Source organism: Nyctibius grandis, chromosome Z (assembly GCF_013368605.1).
Source record: "Nyctibius grandis isolate bNycGra1 chromosome Z, bNycGra1.pri, whole genome shotgun sequence".
Lineage (NCBI taxonomy): Eukaryota > Metazoa > Chordata > Aves > Nyctibiiformes > Nyctibiidae > Nyctibius > Nyctibius grandis.
Window position 1 is genome coordinate 90977184 of NC_090695.1, and position 16437 is coordinate 90993620.

General features: G+C 48.4%; 1 protein-coding gene across 1 annotated transcript; it reads right to left on the bottom strand.

The window, feature by feature from the left end:
• Positions 1-9168: 9168 nt before the first annotated feature.
• ITPRIPL2 (ITPRIP like 2) lies at positions 9169-16352 on the bottom strand. Its single transcript, XM_068422971.1, has 2 exons — positions 16306-16352; positions 9169-14577 (listed from the first exon to the last, which is right to left on the bottom strand). Exons 1-2 carry the CDS (start codon positions 16350-16352, stop codon positions 12879-12881), a joined length of 1746 nt encoding a protein of 581 aa, XP_068279072.1. The 3' UTR covers positions 9169-12878.
• Between the last annotated feature and the right edge of the window lie 85 nt (positions 16353-16437).

Sequence of the window (16437 nt, forward strand, 5' to 3'; positions counted from 1 at the left end):
CCTGTATTTATTGTAGCTCTAGGACTGACTCAGTGTCAGGGGCTGCGTCATGCTTTGTTACAAGTGCAGAAAATTGCTGAAGTGACCTGAGCTGAGTCCTGCCTCCTGCTCATGGCAAAGGAGCAAGCTAAACGCCCCCGGCTGCCGCCCAAGCTCGTGTGCTGATCCCTTCAATCCCTTCTCCCAAATTCCCACGTAGCAGCATGCCCAGACAGCTTGCTTTGGAGTAGGGAAAGGTTATCCCCTTCTCCCAGATCATTCCTGGTGCACTCCAGGGGCCGGCCAGAAGCCTGGGCCCCCAGTGCCTCTGTCCCAAGCTCTGGCCCCTTGAGACATGCGAGGGTCATAGCAGCGGGTCTTGTGCCAGCAATGATGCAGTTTCCAGCAGGAACTGGGCTGACATCAGTGTGACAGACACAGATCCCAGCTAGTGACAAAAGGGGAAGGTGCTACAACCCATTTCCATGACTCATCCAGCCTTTGGTCTTAACTGCCTCTAAATTAGCCCATCAACTTCATGGACATTTGAAGCCAAGATACCATTTCCCAGGCTTCTGCATTTTCAGTAGCCAACTGTTCTTTAGATGTCATTGCATTCCCCTCCTCCTTCTCTGCAATTTTCCTAGGCTCTTATCCCTCTCTGGTTTGGCATTACCTACCCCAGGATCTCCCGTACCCAACTCACGCCTGTACCCAGGAGGAAACGGCTGGCACTCCCGTGGCCTGTCATGGTGCCTTGGAAAGCACTCCTCTTCTTCACTTCAGAAACAGCCTCTGCTGATGATGCAGCTTCTGCAGCGCATCTGGATTATTAACCGGCCACCTGGCAGCTCCCTAATTTGCCATATCAGTAAAAGCACATTTTTCTCTTTTCTTAAGTCTCCAGATAAAGTGGCTGAATTTGATCTAAAATCCTCAGATCCTCATTGCCTCATATAATTTATAATGGCCTTGCTTATGCCATAAAAATTACAGCTACTCTCTTGCACTCGCACGCTTTCTATTTTGTCTTTAACATACATTCTGGCAGGGAACGGAATGACGCAGCATAATCTACTAAAGCTATTTCTATAGTAAACAGAGATAAAAACCACAGCCAAAGGGCACACAGCCTCTGAGGAAGCAGGCACCGCGTTTCACTGTATCAAGCACTCGAATCCAAGCTCCTGCTCAAAGGAAACCTGTCCCCGGAGCGAGCTGTCACTGCCTGGTTAAGTCGTGCTGGGTTCCAACACGCTGACCATGTCCCATCGTAGCAGAGCCCTCGGTGGCTTCCCATGGTGTCACTACGTGTGAGCCGAGCACCATCAACATTGTTGAAGGCAAACAGTGGCTGCTAGGCCACGTGTAAATATGAATTTGAGGTCATATTCTTTTGACAGCCTCATTTTGCAATAAAGACGTGCCTCTCTGGCCTGGGACTCACTTGCTCGCAGGGTCCCTCCTGACTCGGTGCAATTTCGGCAGCAGGAGAGTCCCCCGGAGAAGGCACGGCACTGCCAGGACTCTTCTGCTTTGGAACTCACTCCCTGCTTTTAGGCCAAAAAAACCTTGGATACAGTATACTTTGGGTCGTGCTAAAAAGCCGGAGTATTTTCAGACTTCCGAGGAGAGAACATTGTATTTATAGGGAACTTCAGCTTTTCAGTTGCTTTTGTAATTCATTTTGTTTCCGACTGGTTTATTCAAGCTGTAGGGCTGAGGAGTTAGCTGCTAGCTTTCTTTTCCAGGCTCACATTGCTAACTCTTTGCAGACATAGGACAGAGCTATTTTTGTCATATAAATCATTACAGAGAGAATATCTCACAGTCCCCACTGAAGCAAATTCCTAAGGAAGTGAGCTCTATTTTTATAGAACATTTCTACTTAGTATTTGTTTTAATTTAATGACTGAGAAATAAGCAACATCAGCCCTTCTGAAGCCAAGAAGTAGTAACCCCATTTCTCAGGAAGACAAATCCAGCAGGAGAGTCATTCCTACGGAGAGGAGCTGGATGGGAGCTGCAGACGTGGCTTCCCAAGCCACGGGGGATGCAGCACAACCCTGGCGAGGGGGGCTGAGCAAATGGGGGACAGAACCCAGGTCTCCAAAGTGACACAACTTTAGAGATAATCAAGATACTTCCAGTGCCCATCTTAAAAAGAGGCCATCTTCTAGAAAGGTCAGAGTGTGGGATTTTATAGAATAAGGCAAACTCAGTCTCACACTCACTCCAGGTCATCTCTCTGAGGCTCAAAGATAAAATTGTGAGATAAATGCTGAGGGGTTTGGTTGCGTTACAAACTCACGGATGGCTTATTTTAGAAGAACAGTCTCATCCCCTGGAAGCTGTTCGAATAACTGTGCTACAGCTCTTCCTATTTGATTCACACTGATTTAATGTGTCACAATTTTAAATATTCCTTTCCTATTCATATGAGCATTAAACACTACATCAAACCTAGAAGGAGGAGGGGGAGGAATTGGCATTTATAATTTTCCTTTCAGCAGTGGCCTAAAGACACAAGTTAACACAGAAACAGATGTGGTCAAGCACACTTTCTTCAACAAAATCAGCAAGGCTTTATAACTGAGCCCTGGGGCTGTGCAGCTGTAAAGCGTAGCAAAAGTTATCCAAAAACATTTAAATATGGCTAGTGAGAGGAAAGCTTTTAAATTATAAAACAAATGACCAAAACAGAAAAAAAGAGATTGCTTAAAGCTTTTGGAAAAAACAGTATCAACAGCAATAAAAATGTTTCTGAGCTGCGAAGGAACAGCTACAGGGATGAGTTTAGGATCATTCAGCTGCAAATACCAAATCATCATTTGCAAAAATATGCCCATGTCAGCTTCAGAATTCAACAGGTTCAAAAGGGCAGGACTATTTTTATCACCAAAGGCTCCTTTTCCAATCGTCCCCTCACAGCAGCAACAACCAGTACATCTGGTTTTCCGATCTCATTAAGCAGATGTGCAAAACACTGTATCACACAGTAGAGTTAAACTTGGTGGGTTAAAGGGGTAATTTGCATTCTGAAGCACTGCAGTGCTATAGCTAAGAAATACATGAAATTACTGAATATTTCTGCCTGGTAGGGACCTCGGTTTCACCTGTTTCTGTGGATCCTTTTTTTTCCCCCACACGCCATTCCTATGCATTTACCCTGCCGTGTTTTCACTAGGATGGAGCCCTGCTGAAGAGGGATTCTATAAATCCAGCTAAATGCAGCCAATATAAATGAACCAAGTCCTTTCCAAATTAAAATTTCCTTCTCACGAGGAATCTCTTCTCTGGACACTAATGGAAACCAAGATCACTACACAAAGCAACACACTGTGCTCTCCACCATTCAGATTCACAGCCGTACTTGGAAGGCAAACCTGTCTTCATCACAGACCGAGCCAACCTCATATGCAAAAGCCTGCAGGAGCTGCTCAAATACAGGTGATAAAGTTCCTCCTTGCCACTGGGCGTTCCCCTGGGTGTCTGACTGAAGAAACCTGTTCTTATAGATTAGACAGTAGCACATTTGCTCTCAGGTTTGCTCCCTACGTTACACAGGGAGCAGCACGGTACGTTCCTCCCCTCATATTGTGCCTGGCAACTTGCAGCTGATCAAGTGACGCTATCAGGGAAGACGTCTCTGTTCCTCCACGTCCCAGTGCGGTTCCAGCTCTATCTGCCGCCTCATCGCACTGTGGCAATAGCTCAACCAGTATCGCCTGCCATCACGGGTGCCTGACTGCATGCCCGCTGACCTCAGAAAAGCAGTTTGTATGAGTCAAGGACTGAATTATCCCTTTCCCAAGGGAGGAAACTTAACTTGTCCCCCTCCCTGCGGCATCCCCTTTTACAGCATTGAACTGGGAACCTCATTAGCAACGCAAATAAGTTTCCAAGCAGAAAAGGGAAAAAAGTAAATCTGATCTCATCCTGGCCTCCTCCCCCGCGGCAAGAAATGGAGGGGCTGTGGCCAGTGCGCCATCGCCATCCTGTCCCCGCTCCGCCGGGATGCCATTGAAAGGTTATGAAAATACCACGCGGGAGGGAGAAGGGAGTGCTCCGTCCGCTGCAAGGGCCTGCCTCCTCAGCAAGCCCAGACCCATCACAGAGGGGGAAAATCTCCTGAGAACAACCCCTAGTTGCTCTCAAGGGGTGAAGACGGGCTAGAGCAGCTAGTACAGCGTGCCCCAGTATGCACATGCTCCTGTGCTCAATCAGAGCGGCACGTTATCCACCCAAAATTAACTTTCTGCTCTGCAACTCGCACACTTCCATCTGTGTGTCGTCACTGTCACAGCCCCTCAGCTCAGGCACAAGGGGACCAGGGGGCAGAGAGCAGGAGAGAGTCTGGCGCGGCCGTGTTTGCTAACCACTGAGAGCAAGAATTTTTATTCAAATAAAATACCTGTGCACTTCACGTGCAGCTACTCCAAAGGTAGTCAGGCAAATAGATACTCAAACTGTTGCGCTGCCAGAGCCCTTTGATGTGAAAGTCTCATTTTAAAGGTCTTTATCAGCTGAAGAGATGAATTTCACCACCGAAACGGCCCTTTTTGAGGTAGCAGGTGTTGTACCCCTCCAGCTGCCAGAGATGGGGGAACAACGCTTTCACCAGCTGACATTTCAGAAGGCAGAAAGCAGGGCTCAAACCACAATCTTCTTCCATGGAAGCTACAAGCCCTGAAAGCTTTGGCTGAGGAAGTTCATGCAAATCCCAGAGTCAGCCCTCAGAAAAGCTGTCACATTTTCCGTTGAGGGCTGACTCTTCTGATGACCATCCAGTTCGTCACAATCTGCTCCAAGGTGATGCATCTGCTCCTCCTTGCAGCGTAGCTGCTGCATTCCCTACTTTTCCCTTTCTCCCACCATCTCCCCTCCAGCTTACCTATGTGGATGTTTCTGTTGTCGCTCCAAGTTGGATACTAATTTCATCCTGCAGCATCTCATTATAATTAGGTCTTAATTGCCACTTAACACTGGGATTACTTTGGAAGACCATAACAATTCTACCTTGAGGAATTACAAATAATTGTGTCCAAAGCTCGTTATGTGCCCCTATAAACGTTTTGGGCAATGAGAATAATTTCAAGAGGCAAATTTAAAACACTGCTGCTCACACAAGCTCTGGATTTGCACGGTTTCTTTGGGTACTACTAGCATTTCCAAGGAGCAAACCACACAAGTCAGCCTCCTTCCCTCTGGCACCCACCGTGTCTTTATACTGAAAGTGGGAACATTTTAAGGAGCACCTGTAAAATGCAAGGGGTAAATGCCACAGGAGAGTTGCGTTGCCACTGCTCTGCTGGAATCAGTGCGCTCAGCCAGGTGCCGGACATCACGAAGACTCTGCACTTTAAGGTGGGCAGCCACTCAAGGAGCCAAGAGATGAGCAGACTGTCAGAAGAAACTCATCCTTAGGCATATACAAAGCTTTGACAAGACTTTGCTTTGTTCCTGGACACGATAAACTCCTGCGAGATTTGAAAACAGGTAATTTGCCAAATTCTAACCAAGATTTCCTGCGCTCTTGCAGCAGAAGTTACAACTGAGTGCCAGTCCGCTTTAGTCAGTCATCCACCTGCCAGGGCAGCAGTGACGAGACAGAGAGGACTGATGCTCTCCTAGCGGGTAATGCCCACAGTACACACCGTGCCTCCTAAACCAGCCATCCTACCCACAGCCAGTTTAACATTTGGTTGCAGCACTCTGGAGGACACCACACTGAAATAAAAGGGGAGAAATGGGTTTATTGATTTGTCAGAGTCTACTGCTGTTCTTCTCCCCCCCACCCCCTTTTTGATTTTTTAATATTCAGGAGATGTCATTAGTTTTGGTAGGGTCTGAATGGCTGGTGAGCCCAAACAGCTTCTGAAAAAACACTTACAGGCTCTGTACAGAAATACTTTTTGGAGAAGTGCCCATGATTCACATTCCTTATGACTAGCAAGTTTCTCCTTTTTGAAACACTTAAACAAGCCTCCAAGCATGTACGACAAAATAAGACGCTCATCAGACACACTAATACCCCCATCCAGCCACCTCTTCGGCAGCAGCCCCTCCACCAGCAGACAGACCCAGAGCTGACAGCGGCATGAAATACCCGCTCAAGGAAGACCCCGAATAACACTTCCCCGCAGAAGCCAAGCCTGCATAACCTATTCAAAATGAAGTAGAAGTCTGTAACATGCCTGTTAATACACTGATGTTTGTATGCCTAAATGTGGTCCTAGGAGGCGAATTGCCAAGCAGCCGTAAGAGTATATTCCTAAATGCATTGCACAGCGCAGAGAAGTCCTTTGCACAGAAACTGACTCATTTCCTCTGGAGCTGCTGCTCCGGCGCTTCACTTGCACAGGCAGCGGCGCAGCTCCCTGTGCCATGCCAGCAGGAACTGGGAAAATCAGGAGCAGTTTCCAGCATACGTAAACCTAGCTGAATTTCGATGGGGACTTGTCTTTAAAGCCAGTGATCCCAGACTGTCATGTGGGATAGCATAGGAGAGAGATTCACAAATGGTCCCCGAGCTCTCCCTCCCTCAATGGGAGTATTGTATTTCAGCATTTTAATTTTGCACAGAATAAAACATTGGAAGAGTGAGCTGAGAGTTGCTCTCTCCCTTGCCCTCCCCTGAAGCGTGGCTAGTAAGCACGCTGATTTGCCAGTGAATTCAGCTCTAAGTTTCTCTTCTCCCCCACTTGAAACTGGAAAGGAGCAGACTGAAATAGCAGTGCAGAAGTGGGCTGTCTTGTCGGATTTTGCTACTGCTCTTCCTCTGTTCCTACAGCTCGTGGGTTTCTATCAGAACAGCGAGACTCTTCAAAGCAACTCTTCCACTTTCTCCACTAGAAATCCATCACAAGGGTAATTTTTCACCCTTAATTTGACAGCTAGTAACCTTCACAGCATAATCCCTGTCACTCCTGTCTTCTTGATTCCTTACCTCCCTTTTTCATTTTCCCACCCAGAGTATTGTATGGACTCTTTGTGGCAGGGATAGAAGCCTATAGAGGATCATGAGTATCATGAAAACACCAGCAAACCCTTATTATATACAGTCCAGCCCCGATAACTGATTATTCTGCATGCAGCTTTGGTCCTGGTTTTAGGGGGGAAAAAAATTCCCAGGGGTTTCAAGAAAGGCACACCTGTAACTAGAGTGACAGAAATTTTCTGAGTCTCTGAATCAGCACTGCTATCCTTCAAGGGGAAAAAATAGGGCTCCTTAGCACAGAAGACTGGTACACAATGACATTTGATGCATATGTGTTTGTAACAACCTTTAAGAGTGTTGCGTGTAAATCATCATTTGAATCCTAACAGACTGTCGCACGGACACAGAACGTACGTTTTCTGAGCTCTGTTGCTGATCAAGTATTACAGTGCTTTGAACCTCTTACAAAGGAGTTGCAAATATGCCAATTCTTGGTTACACATTTAAAATAGGACACTGCAGGCACACACACGAGAGCACAGGTAGTCTCTTAATTAGGCATATGTTTGAGAAATTAGGCATATGTTTGAGAAACCCACGACGGTAACATAATGTACAGGCAGATCTATGTACCATCAGCCCTCCATACCCTGCTTGTTTTGGAGCTGTGAGCTACTCAGACCCCTCGAGCAAGCAGAGCACTGGAGGTGAATCCATATGCTTAAAGGGGTGCAGGTCCTTGCCCCTATGCCGACCGCCAGCTTCCCAGTGCCACCATCCCAGCAAAAGCAGGACTGGCTGCTTTTCTGCCAGCAACTCAAATTAGTTATCATCAGCCAAAATGTCACTTACCTCAGGGAAGACTCAATGGCAGACATTTAAAGAGGTGACACAGGAAATAAACCAGCCTAGAAAAGCAAATTTCTCGTGTCTGAACTCTTTTGAAGCCTTATGAAAATTAGATGCACAAGTAAGAGTCCCTTCCCCTCCAGGCAGCTTTAACTTGCATTAGCAGTACTTAACCAGCAATTCACTACTGACCTTGGCTGCATTACAAGAGATGTATTTGCACAGGGATGGAAAGATTTTAAACAATTTATCCAATGAGTTGCATGCAAATAGGCTTTTCTTTAAACACCAAGCATGCAAGTCCTTAGGCCAGTTAATTTTTTGTTAACAGATTTACTGCAAAGGAAACTGATGTTTCTTTAATGTTTTTCTGCTGAATAGAAACTCAGGCTTCAAACAGAGAAATATTTCAGAGCAAGGAACGAATGGAGACCAGAGGATGGTTACTGCTTTTAAAGGAAGCCACTAATATGAGATAATGCTATTAAAGAGGTAAAGATCTAAATACACTTCCTCCATGCTGACTTGGGTGACTGAGTGTTGACACTAAAGGAATGACACTCTTCCAGCCTTCGCCAGCGAGAAGCCCGTTAGCCAGCTGTACTGACGACTGCTGCCCCTGTTACAGGAGCTACACCCTGCAAGGCAAGAAGCAGGCACACAAAGACCTGGAGACAGATATTTTCAGCCTAGCTTTGATTTAATGATTAAAAAGCTAGAGGTCTTGCTGTTATTTCATTAATAGGGAACATCAGCACAAGCCACGAGCGTATAGCTCTGGCATCTTACCAAAGACATAAAGGACAGGTAACTCGCTGGCCCATCCACAGAACTCCTGCTGGCTTCAGCAGGACTTTTTCCGTATTTGATAAAGCGTAACCTACGTGGTTTGGAACAAAGACATGTTTGTACACGCCACGCTGAAAAGCTCCCACAGATACTCTGAAATGAAGTCCTAGCTCTTCATTAAGCACCAGAAAAAGCAGATTTTATGCAGCAACCTGAAACTGGAGCCAGGGGAACAAGAACTGAGTCCTTCTTAACCTCTGAGCAAGACAGCCACAAACCCCACCACGCTCCATTTCAGAAGCCAGCCACACCACAGACGGTGCCAGCCGTGCTGTAGTCTCTCTCCTGGCCCTCCTCCCATATTCCTCTGTGCAACTCCCAAGGCATGGACTTCCTGCTTTCCCATGGTTTTGCCACTTTAGTAGTCTCCTCCTAAAGAGCACAGAAACGCGACGACCACAGATTTGTGGCTGCAGGTAGCTTTTACTAAAAAAACATAGCAAGGAATTTAAATCTTGAGGCATAGATGCTTAAAAACAGCTGTTTATTTCTACAGTGGAATATTAAAACAAAACCACCAACTTTTTATGGAAACAATAAAAGTGCAAATGTATTTTGATATTAAATATCAAATGAATTTATAAACGTTTCATTAAAATGGGCTGACACTTTGAGCCTATAAACACTTTTTTTTTTTTTTTTTTTAAGAAACAATAGCAGCTGAACACTTTAGTTTAATCTTTGGTCTGATTATTAACCAGCAAAAAATAGTTGTACCAAGAATGTCTACTGCAAACAGACACTTAAAATTTACATTACTCTGCAGAGATTCTAAATCAAAAGAGGAATGTTTTCAAGATATTTAGTCAGATAAGAAATAATGATGTCTTTGAGAAATACACAGCATTTTTCAATAGCAAATGAAGTCACATGTATGCATTTTAGTACTGTAAATAAACTTATTCTCTTGCAGGTGTGACTCCTCTTCCCAATCAATGTTCAATAAAAACAACTCCATTTGCACAGTCTTTGCAAAGTTAGGTTGCGGATAAAGAGAACCAAGAACCCACGTTAGTGCTAAGTAACACGCTCTTTCTTCTGTGTTTGTGTTTCAGCTCACAGACACAGAGGCAACCATGCTCAATCTATGATACATAATAACAGTTACAACCTTAACAAATATGTATTCATAACCTTGTTCCGTGTACAGCGGCCATGGGCTGGGAGAAGAGGGAGAAGGCAAAAGGCCCACTGGCTTACTCACGTAGGTCAAGTTCTCTGTACACCTCTTTGCAGATAAGGCCCTATAGTAGCTCCAGGACACTGCAGGTACCAGTGCTGTCACGTTTGTTGTGGAGTAAGATGAATACCATGACAGAGCCCAACCTTTTCGTATTCATGAATTCATTTCGTATTCAATCGTATTCATGAATGCATGCTTTATAGCAGATAAAGAAAACACACTTAATATCTCAGTTGTACAACAGAGCCACAAGTTAGCCTAAGAGATTTTCTCAGACCTCCCATCAACTGCATGCACACTGCCTTACTGGCAGGAAGCCCCCTCTCCTCAAGAAAGCTTGCCCAAGCCTAAGGTTAAAGCAAACACATACATTTCCTCCCATCACCAGCCATCACAAACTCGAAAATGCCTTGCTGAGCAAAAACTCACACTGAAGATCTGCCCACATGGCTAATAAACTGCGGGTTTGCCTCACTGGTCAGCCCTGATGGATTCAACCACTTTGGAATGTATTTGGAAATATTGTCAAAGCAAAACCCACTTCAATCTCTTCCCTACACTACAAATCTGCCTTGCTTTCAATAGCTGTCCTCCAATTTTATCCCCACGTCCTTTGGTCTGTTTGCAGTGCGTCTTCACTGAGAGTTTACCATCATTCTCAGTCACCCCTCATCTCAACTTTCGTTTTCAAAACTATTTACGTCCTCCACCATCTCTCCTTGTCATGCATTTCCTGATGCAACTCTTGTCCTGACGTTACTACATTTTAGTGAGAAAGTCCTTACCACATCTATTATAGATTTCCATGTATTCCAGCAATGCTAAATACACACCAAACACGCATCCCTTTTCAGAGACAGGGATGCAGAGTGATGTAAACAAACCAACAGCTGACTGAAGTGGTTACGATGCCAGAATTAACAGCTAAAGGGTTTTTACATCATGAGTTCAGGCAGCCACAATACCCTGGGCTGGTCATCTAGTCCTTCTTTGGGCAAAAGATTCAGTGGCATCGATTGCAGAATTACATTTTATTTCAAATACCAAGTAACAAAAGTCTGCAAAAATAGTACGTATCCTGGTCTACTACCAAAAAAGAAAATCAGAACACCAAGGTAGCTCACTTAGCCTTAAATACCATGTGCAAAGAATGTTTGATCAATACTACCTATAAATACACTATTTGTATTTCTAGAAAGAAGCACAGTGCTTCGTATATAAAAATAACCCAACTTGTGGGTGTGACCTGGGCTATAATTACCTGAAAAGAAGACTGCAAGAGCAGTTAAAAAAATAGACAGGAGTAGGCAAACATCTGCCTAGGGAGTGCTTCCATTTAGAAAAATAGATTTTTATAAAGCTTCGTAGATTTTGCAGATGTTTGTTTTGTGCTCTGATGCATAAACTGTGAATAAAGCACACCTGTATCTCTATGTACATCAGGGAGAGAAGGACTATATTAGTAACTTCAAGTTATCCTAAAGCTTCCCAGAAGTTACACTCGGTCATTTATAGTTCATTTCAGACTGCTCACCTAGGACACAGTATAGGGGGTAATAAGGCACATGCTCAGCTTCCTGAGCACCAGCAATTCGGCAACACATTTTGGGTCTCAATATATCAAATACTTGAGCAGGTGACCCAATAAAGCGAGGATTTGAGATTCTGAATTTGCTGGCACCCTGAGACACATCCAAGACACTTGCAGAGCTGGCTGCATTACAACTCGCCAGGTTATTCCAGCAACTGGGACATAACCAGGCAAGAAGTGGAAATTATCTGGCTGATGTTTATATTTAGGAGACTCCAAAATCCATATCCTAAGACTGCCACTGTACCATGAATTAGTGCTAAACAATTCTGAAGTACCCTGAAATATTTCACTTCCTCCTCCCTGCAATACTATAATGATTTGCTATAGCACAGCACTAGAAAATCCCATCAGGTTATTTGGTCAAAACACTGCCACGATCAGACAACTGGTTAAGCAGTCATCCAAAAATCCCACCAAACTCCTACCTGAGAGCAGGAGGGTGCAGCAGTCAGCTTACAGCACTGAGATTTGGACTGGTTTAAGGTTTGTTCCAAAAAAAAAAAACAAACACCAAAAAAAAACCAAACCAGAATTTCTTAGTTTTGTTGTTGGTCCTTGAGGTAAAGCAAATTCTAAGAAAATAATACTTGCAGCCAGGAAAAAAAAAACAGAAAGTCTTAACAAGAACTTACAAACAAACAAAACCTCAGAGTATTTCCTTAAAAGAAGGTTTTCCTCAGGATGATTCAAACATCATCCCTTTAACAAAATACTAATGCCTCGTCCTTAGCAAGTATTTAGTGCAGCCAATTATCCTAAAAAGAAGGCCTTTGTGAAAATAAAGTGCTATTTGTTTCCTTTTATCTATATTTCAATCCTTCAGTATAACCTTCACTTGAACACAGAAACGTGCAACTAGATTCTTCATACTGTTACCGGAGATGTTTCGTTTCTTCCCTCAATTTTACACCATCATGCACATTATATTTCTGTTGAGCACAATGTATTCGATTACACAAGACATTTAAAGTGTGTCATTGAGCATTTCAATCTGTGATCAACACCCGTGCTCTAGTGCTCATCGCATTTTGAGAACATCTTGGTATGTTGGGAGGATTGTTTGCACTTACAGGATTTTTAAATCCCAAATGGATTTTGTATCATAGAGAATCTCAGAAAAAAGTCAATTTTGCCACTAAGACAACAAGTTAACATGGATTTCCAAAAATGTCAGTTTGAGCCTGTTAAAGCTAGGTTTGCAAACAGTTGACTGAACGCAACACTTCTCGACTAAGGCATTTCCCCAGAAATTTCACGATTTTCCCATGACCAACCAACAAGATTAAAAAACAAGAATCACAATTTCATTAAGTCTTGGCCTCTGGTTTCCTAGTTTTCTCAGGTCAGGGACAAAAGCACAGAACCACATTTAAACGGATCCCACCTTCCTCAGGCAGACGCAGGCTCATGATGGACCGGTGGGCTGGGAGCACAGGCTGCCCCAGCAGGATCCGCAGGCAACACCGGCTCACCCGGCCACCGGCTCACTCTCCCAGCGGCTCTTGCCTGGCCTCGGTGACGTGCCGGCACGGGGTGGGCGCTGGTCGCAAGTACCGGGGGTGGCTGTACATCCTGATGATGTGCGGGGCCTGGAACCAGGTGTTGATCAACTGGAAGGCGGCCAGGTCCAGCGTGGGCCCATCGAAGGCGGCCAGCAAGTTCACAGGGGCAGCTTCCTTGAGGAAGCGGGGCAGCGCCACGGCCTCGGGGAGGCTGGCGTTGCCCAGGAAGAAATGCATCAGCACCTGCTTGCGCAGGCAGTCCCTGAGGTACAGCACCAGGTCCTCCAGCCGCTCCACCAGGAACCGCTCATCCCAGGCCTCCAAGGGCCCCTGCAGCAGCAGAGAGAAGAGGGCCGTCTTCAGCACGTAGGAGGAGAGCACCCGGCCCCACTGGGAGCTGAAGGGCTCCTCCAGGCCCTGCCCGCGGAGGTCCCGCAGGCCCTTGAGGATCTGCAGGCACTTGAGGTGACAGGAGGAGGCTGGGGCCTGCTCCTTCAGCCAGCTCAGCAGCCGCTGCTCCTGCCGCGAGGCGTTGAGGCCCCAGAGGGCCTCGGGGGCCGGGGAGGCCTGCGGGCCCTCGGGCAGCAGGGCCATGAGGTAGAGCGCGTCGCCCAGGGGGATGGCGGGGATGAGGCGCACGGCCATGGAGATGTGGCAGCAGACATAGTCGGAGCAGGGCAGGATGTGCAGCGTGGGCGGGCGCCCGGGGCAAGCCGAGAGGCTGATGCGGCAGCGCTCCTGCAGCCGGTACCGCACGGCGCCCAGGCACCGCTGCAGGTGGCCCTGGAACCAGCGCAGCACCAGCCCCGAGGAGAGGTGGCTGCGGCCCTGCAGCTCCACGCAGAAGCCCTCGGCGAAGGGCCGGTAGCGGCGCGGCCAGCCAGCCTTCGCCCGCAAGCCACAGACGAAGGCGCCGCAGGGCCCCAGCCCGTTGGCGCAGCGCGGCTGGGGCTCCAGGTGGGGCGGCAGCCGCAGGGGCACCAGGATGTCGAAGCAGTCGGGGCTGCGCACCTTGTGCTGCTCGTAGGCGCTGCCGATGCGCACGAAGTCCCCGCGCAGGCTGAGGGCCAGCGGGCCGGGCTGCAGCCCCTGCGCCTTGGCGGCACGCACCAGCTCGGCCACGACGCGCCCGACGTGCGCCTTGCTGTGGCCCAGCACATGGGGCGAGAGCCGCAGCTGCCGCGCGTAGAAGCTTTCCAGGGCGCTGCGCCGCGACCCCGCCGCCCCCGCCGCCCGGACCCCGCCGGGCCTCGGGCCGCCGCCCGCCGCGCCGCAGCAACGGGCCAGCAGGCAGCCCAGCAGCAGCAGCGCCGAGCCCTTGAGAAGCGGGACGGAGCCCGACTCCGCCGCGCCCTCCCCGGCCGCGCCCTCCCCGGCCGCGTCGCCCCGCAGGGCCTGGTAGAAGCAGAGGAGCGCGGTGCAGAGGCCGGTCAGCAGCGGCCAGAAGACCCGCAAGTTGAGGGTGTAGACGGGCACGGCGCGGCGGGGGCTCGGGCCACGGGGGTGGCCGCCACCCAGCCCTGCGGGCGGGGAGCGCCCGCCCCCGCCGCCTCCCCCCTCCTCCGCCCCGGCCGCCCCCAGCGCGGGCTGCGCCGCTGCCCCCCGCCCCACCGCTGCCGGCACGGCGGTCGCCGCGCCCCCCCGCCTCCCTGCCTGCCGCCGCTCCGCTGCGAGGCTTCCTCTTCCGAGGGAAGCGGCGCCGCGTCAGCCGCCGCGTGAGCTCAGAGGAAATGCCACGGGCGGCGGGCCCGGCCGCGGCGTGAGGGCCGGGGGCGTTGTCTGCCCGGGGCCGCCCGCGGGGCGGGGAGCGGCGACGCCCGCTCCTGCTCGCCGCCGCCGCGCTGTGGGAGCGGGGCCGAGCCGCGGGGCCCAGCCGCGCCCGCGCAGCCCCGGGCCCCCCCGCAGGCCGAGCCCCTCCGCCCCTTGCCCCGGGACTGCCACAGCCGCCTGCTCGCACGGGCCCCGAAAGCGCAGCGTGAGCCGCTCTGCGGGCACCAAACACACGTTTCCGTGCCCCCCTCACCCCAACAGGAGGCTGCAGGGTTTTTTTGGTGTGAAACTGGGTGTTTCTGTATCCCCACATTAGGGGACGGCGGTGTCGTTGGGGAGTGCTGCTGCCAGGGCAGCGGTGCCAGGTCAGCAGCTGCACAGTGCACGTTTCTCCTCATATAAAAGCGTTAAAGGTCTGTCCTGCTGCAGGGGGCTCTCTCCCGGCCATAGCTCTAGCAAACGCTCTTAGTGCCAAACGATCAGCAAAGTTATCATCACTGTTAATTCACCAGGGGGGTATGGGTCTGCTGCCATACTCACAGCTGCTTGCAGTCAAATCATTCAAAAGACTGTTTTTTTTTCCTTGTGCCCAAATTTTTCAGACACTGACAGATTAAAAGGGAAGAAATAACCCTGGGAGAAGTTACCAGTTTGTGGCATGGGCACTTTTGGCCTCATCTGTTGTATGAGCCAATGGGATATCAGGCCTGCTGTTGTTAACTGCGATTGTCACGACACTTCTGCCCACAGCATCACCCTCAGCACAAACTAAACGGAAGAACTGAGGATCCATCAGAAATACGCACACAGGGCTACCTCGGGTGTCATCCCAAGCCTGCAAACAGCAGAGCCAAACATTCAGGTCAGAAGACAGGCATGAAAACATCACTGTCCAGGCAAAGCCTCCAGGCACTGCTGGAGAGTTGAGCAGTCACATTAAACCCCATAGGAATCACTAGGACTTGTCTGTCACTAAGACTTCTTCACCCAAATTACTTCATCAGGGCATTGCAGATCTGAAGGGATCTTCAGGACCTGCATTTCCTCATGTCTCATATGTGTCCCTCATGGGTTGTACCATCCTCACTGTAGCTGAGCTGTATTTCTGAATGTGTCTTTGTGTCCCAACGAGCTTTAGCTTGAAGAGTCCTCTACGATGGTGATGATTAAACCTGAGAAACAAGCATATCAAGCTCCTGCTGCTGCAAGTCTTTGGAGATTCCAGTTACCTGAAGATGTGAAGGCAGCATTTCAGATTTCAAGGAAAGAAAAATTGTGCTACGTCGATCCAGTCATCAAGGTGGTCTGACATTTTTCCTGTTTGGGAGAAGGCTTCTTTGTATAGCATTTGTCCGTCACTGTATTTCTTGACTATAGGGCTGGATTGTGTATTGCTCTTGTTTTCTTTCTAGAATTAATCCCCCCTGCTTTCTGCACAGATAACTTGAGATCATTTTTAAATGTGTGTTTTGCTGGAAGTATGTTAGCTCTCTCAGAGGTTGATGGGGACCAGATCATCATCCTCAGCTTCTATTTGTTTAGTAAATGTTTACTGAGTTTTGAAGCCGTTTGCTGAAGTTTAAGGAGCATCTGTGTAAGCATTCTGTTGTGGTTTAATTTCAGGTGATCAAGTTATTACTGCATTACTGCAACTTGCTGCATCTGCAGTGTCATGAGTGGCCCCATGAAGGTGAAGGAGCAGTGGTTGAATACAAGAGGTTGAACCCAGTAAGTTGAAAATGCTGTAACAAGGAATGGGTCAGAGAACCAA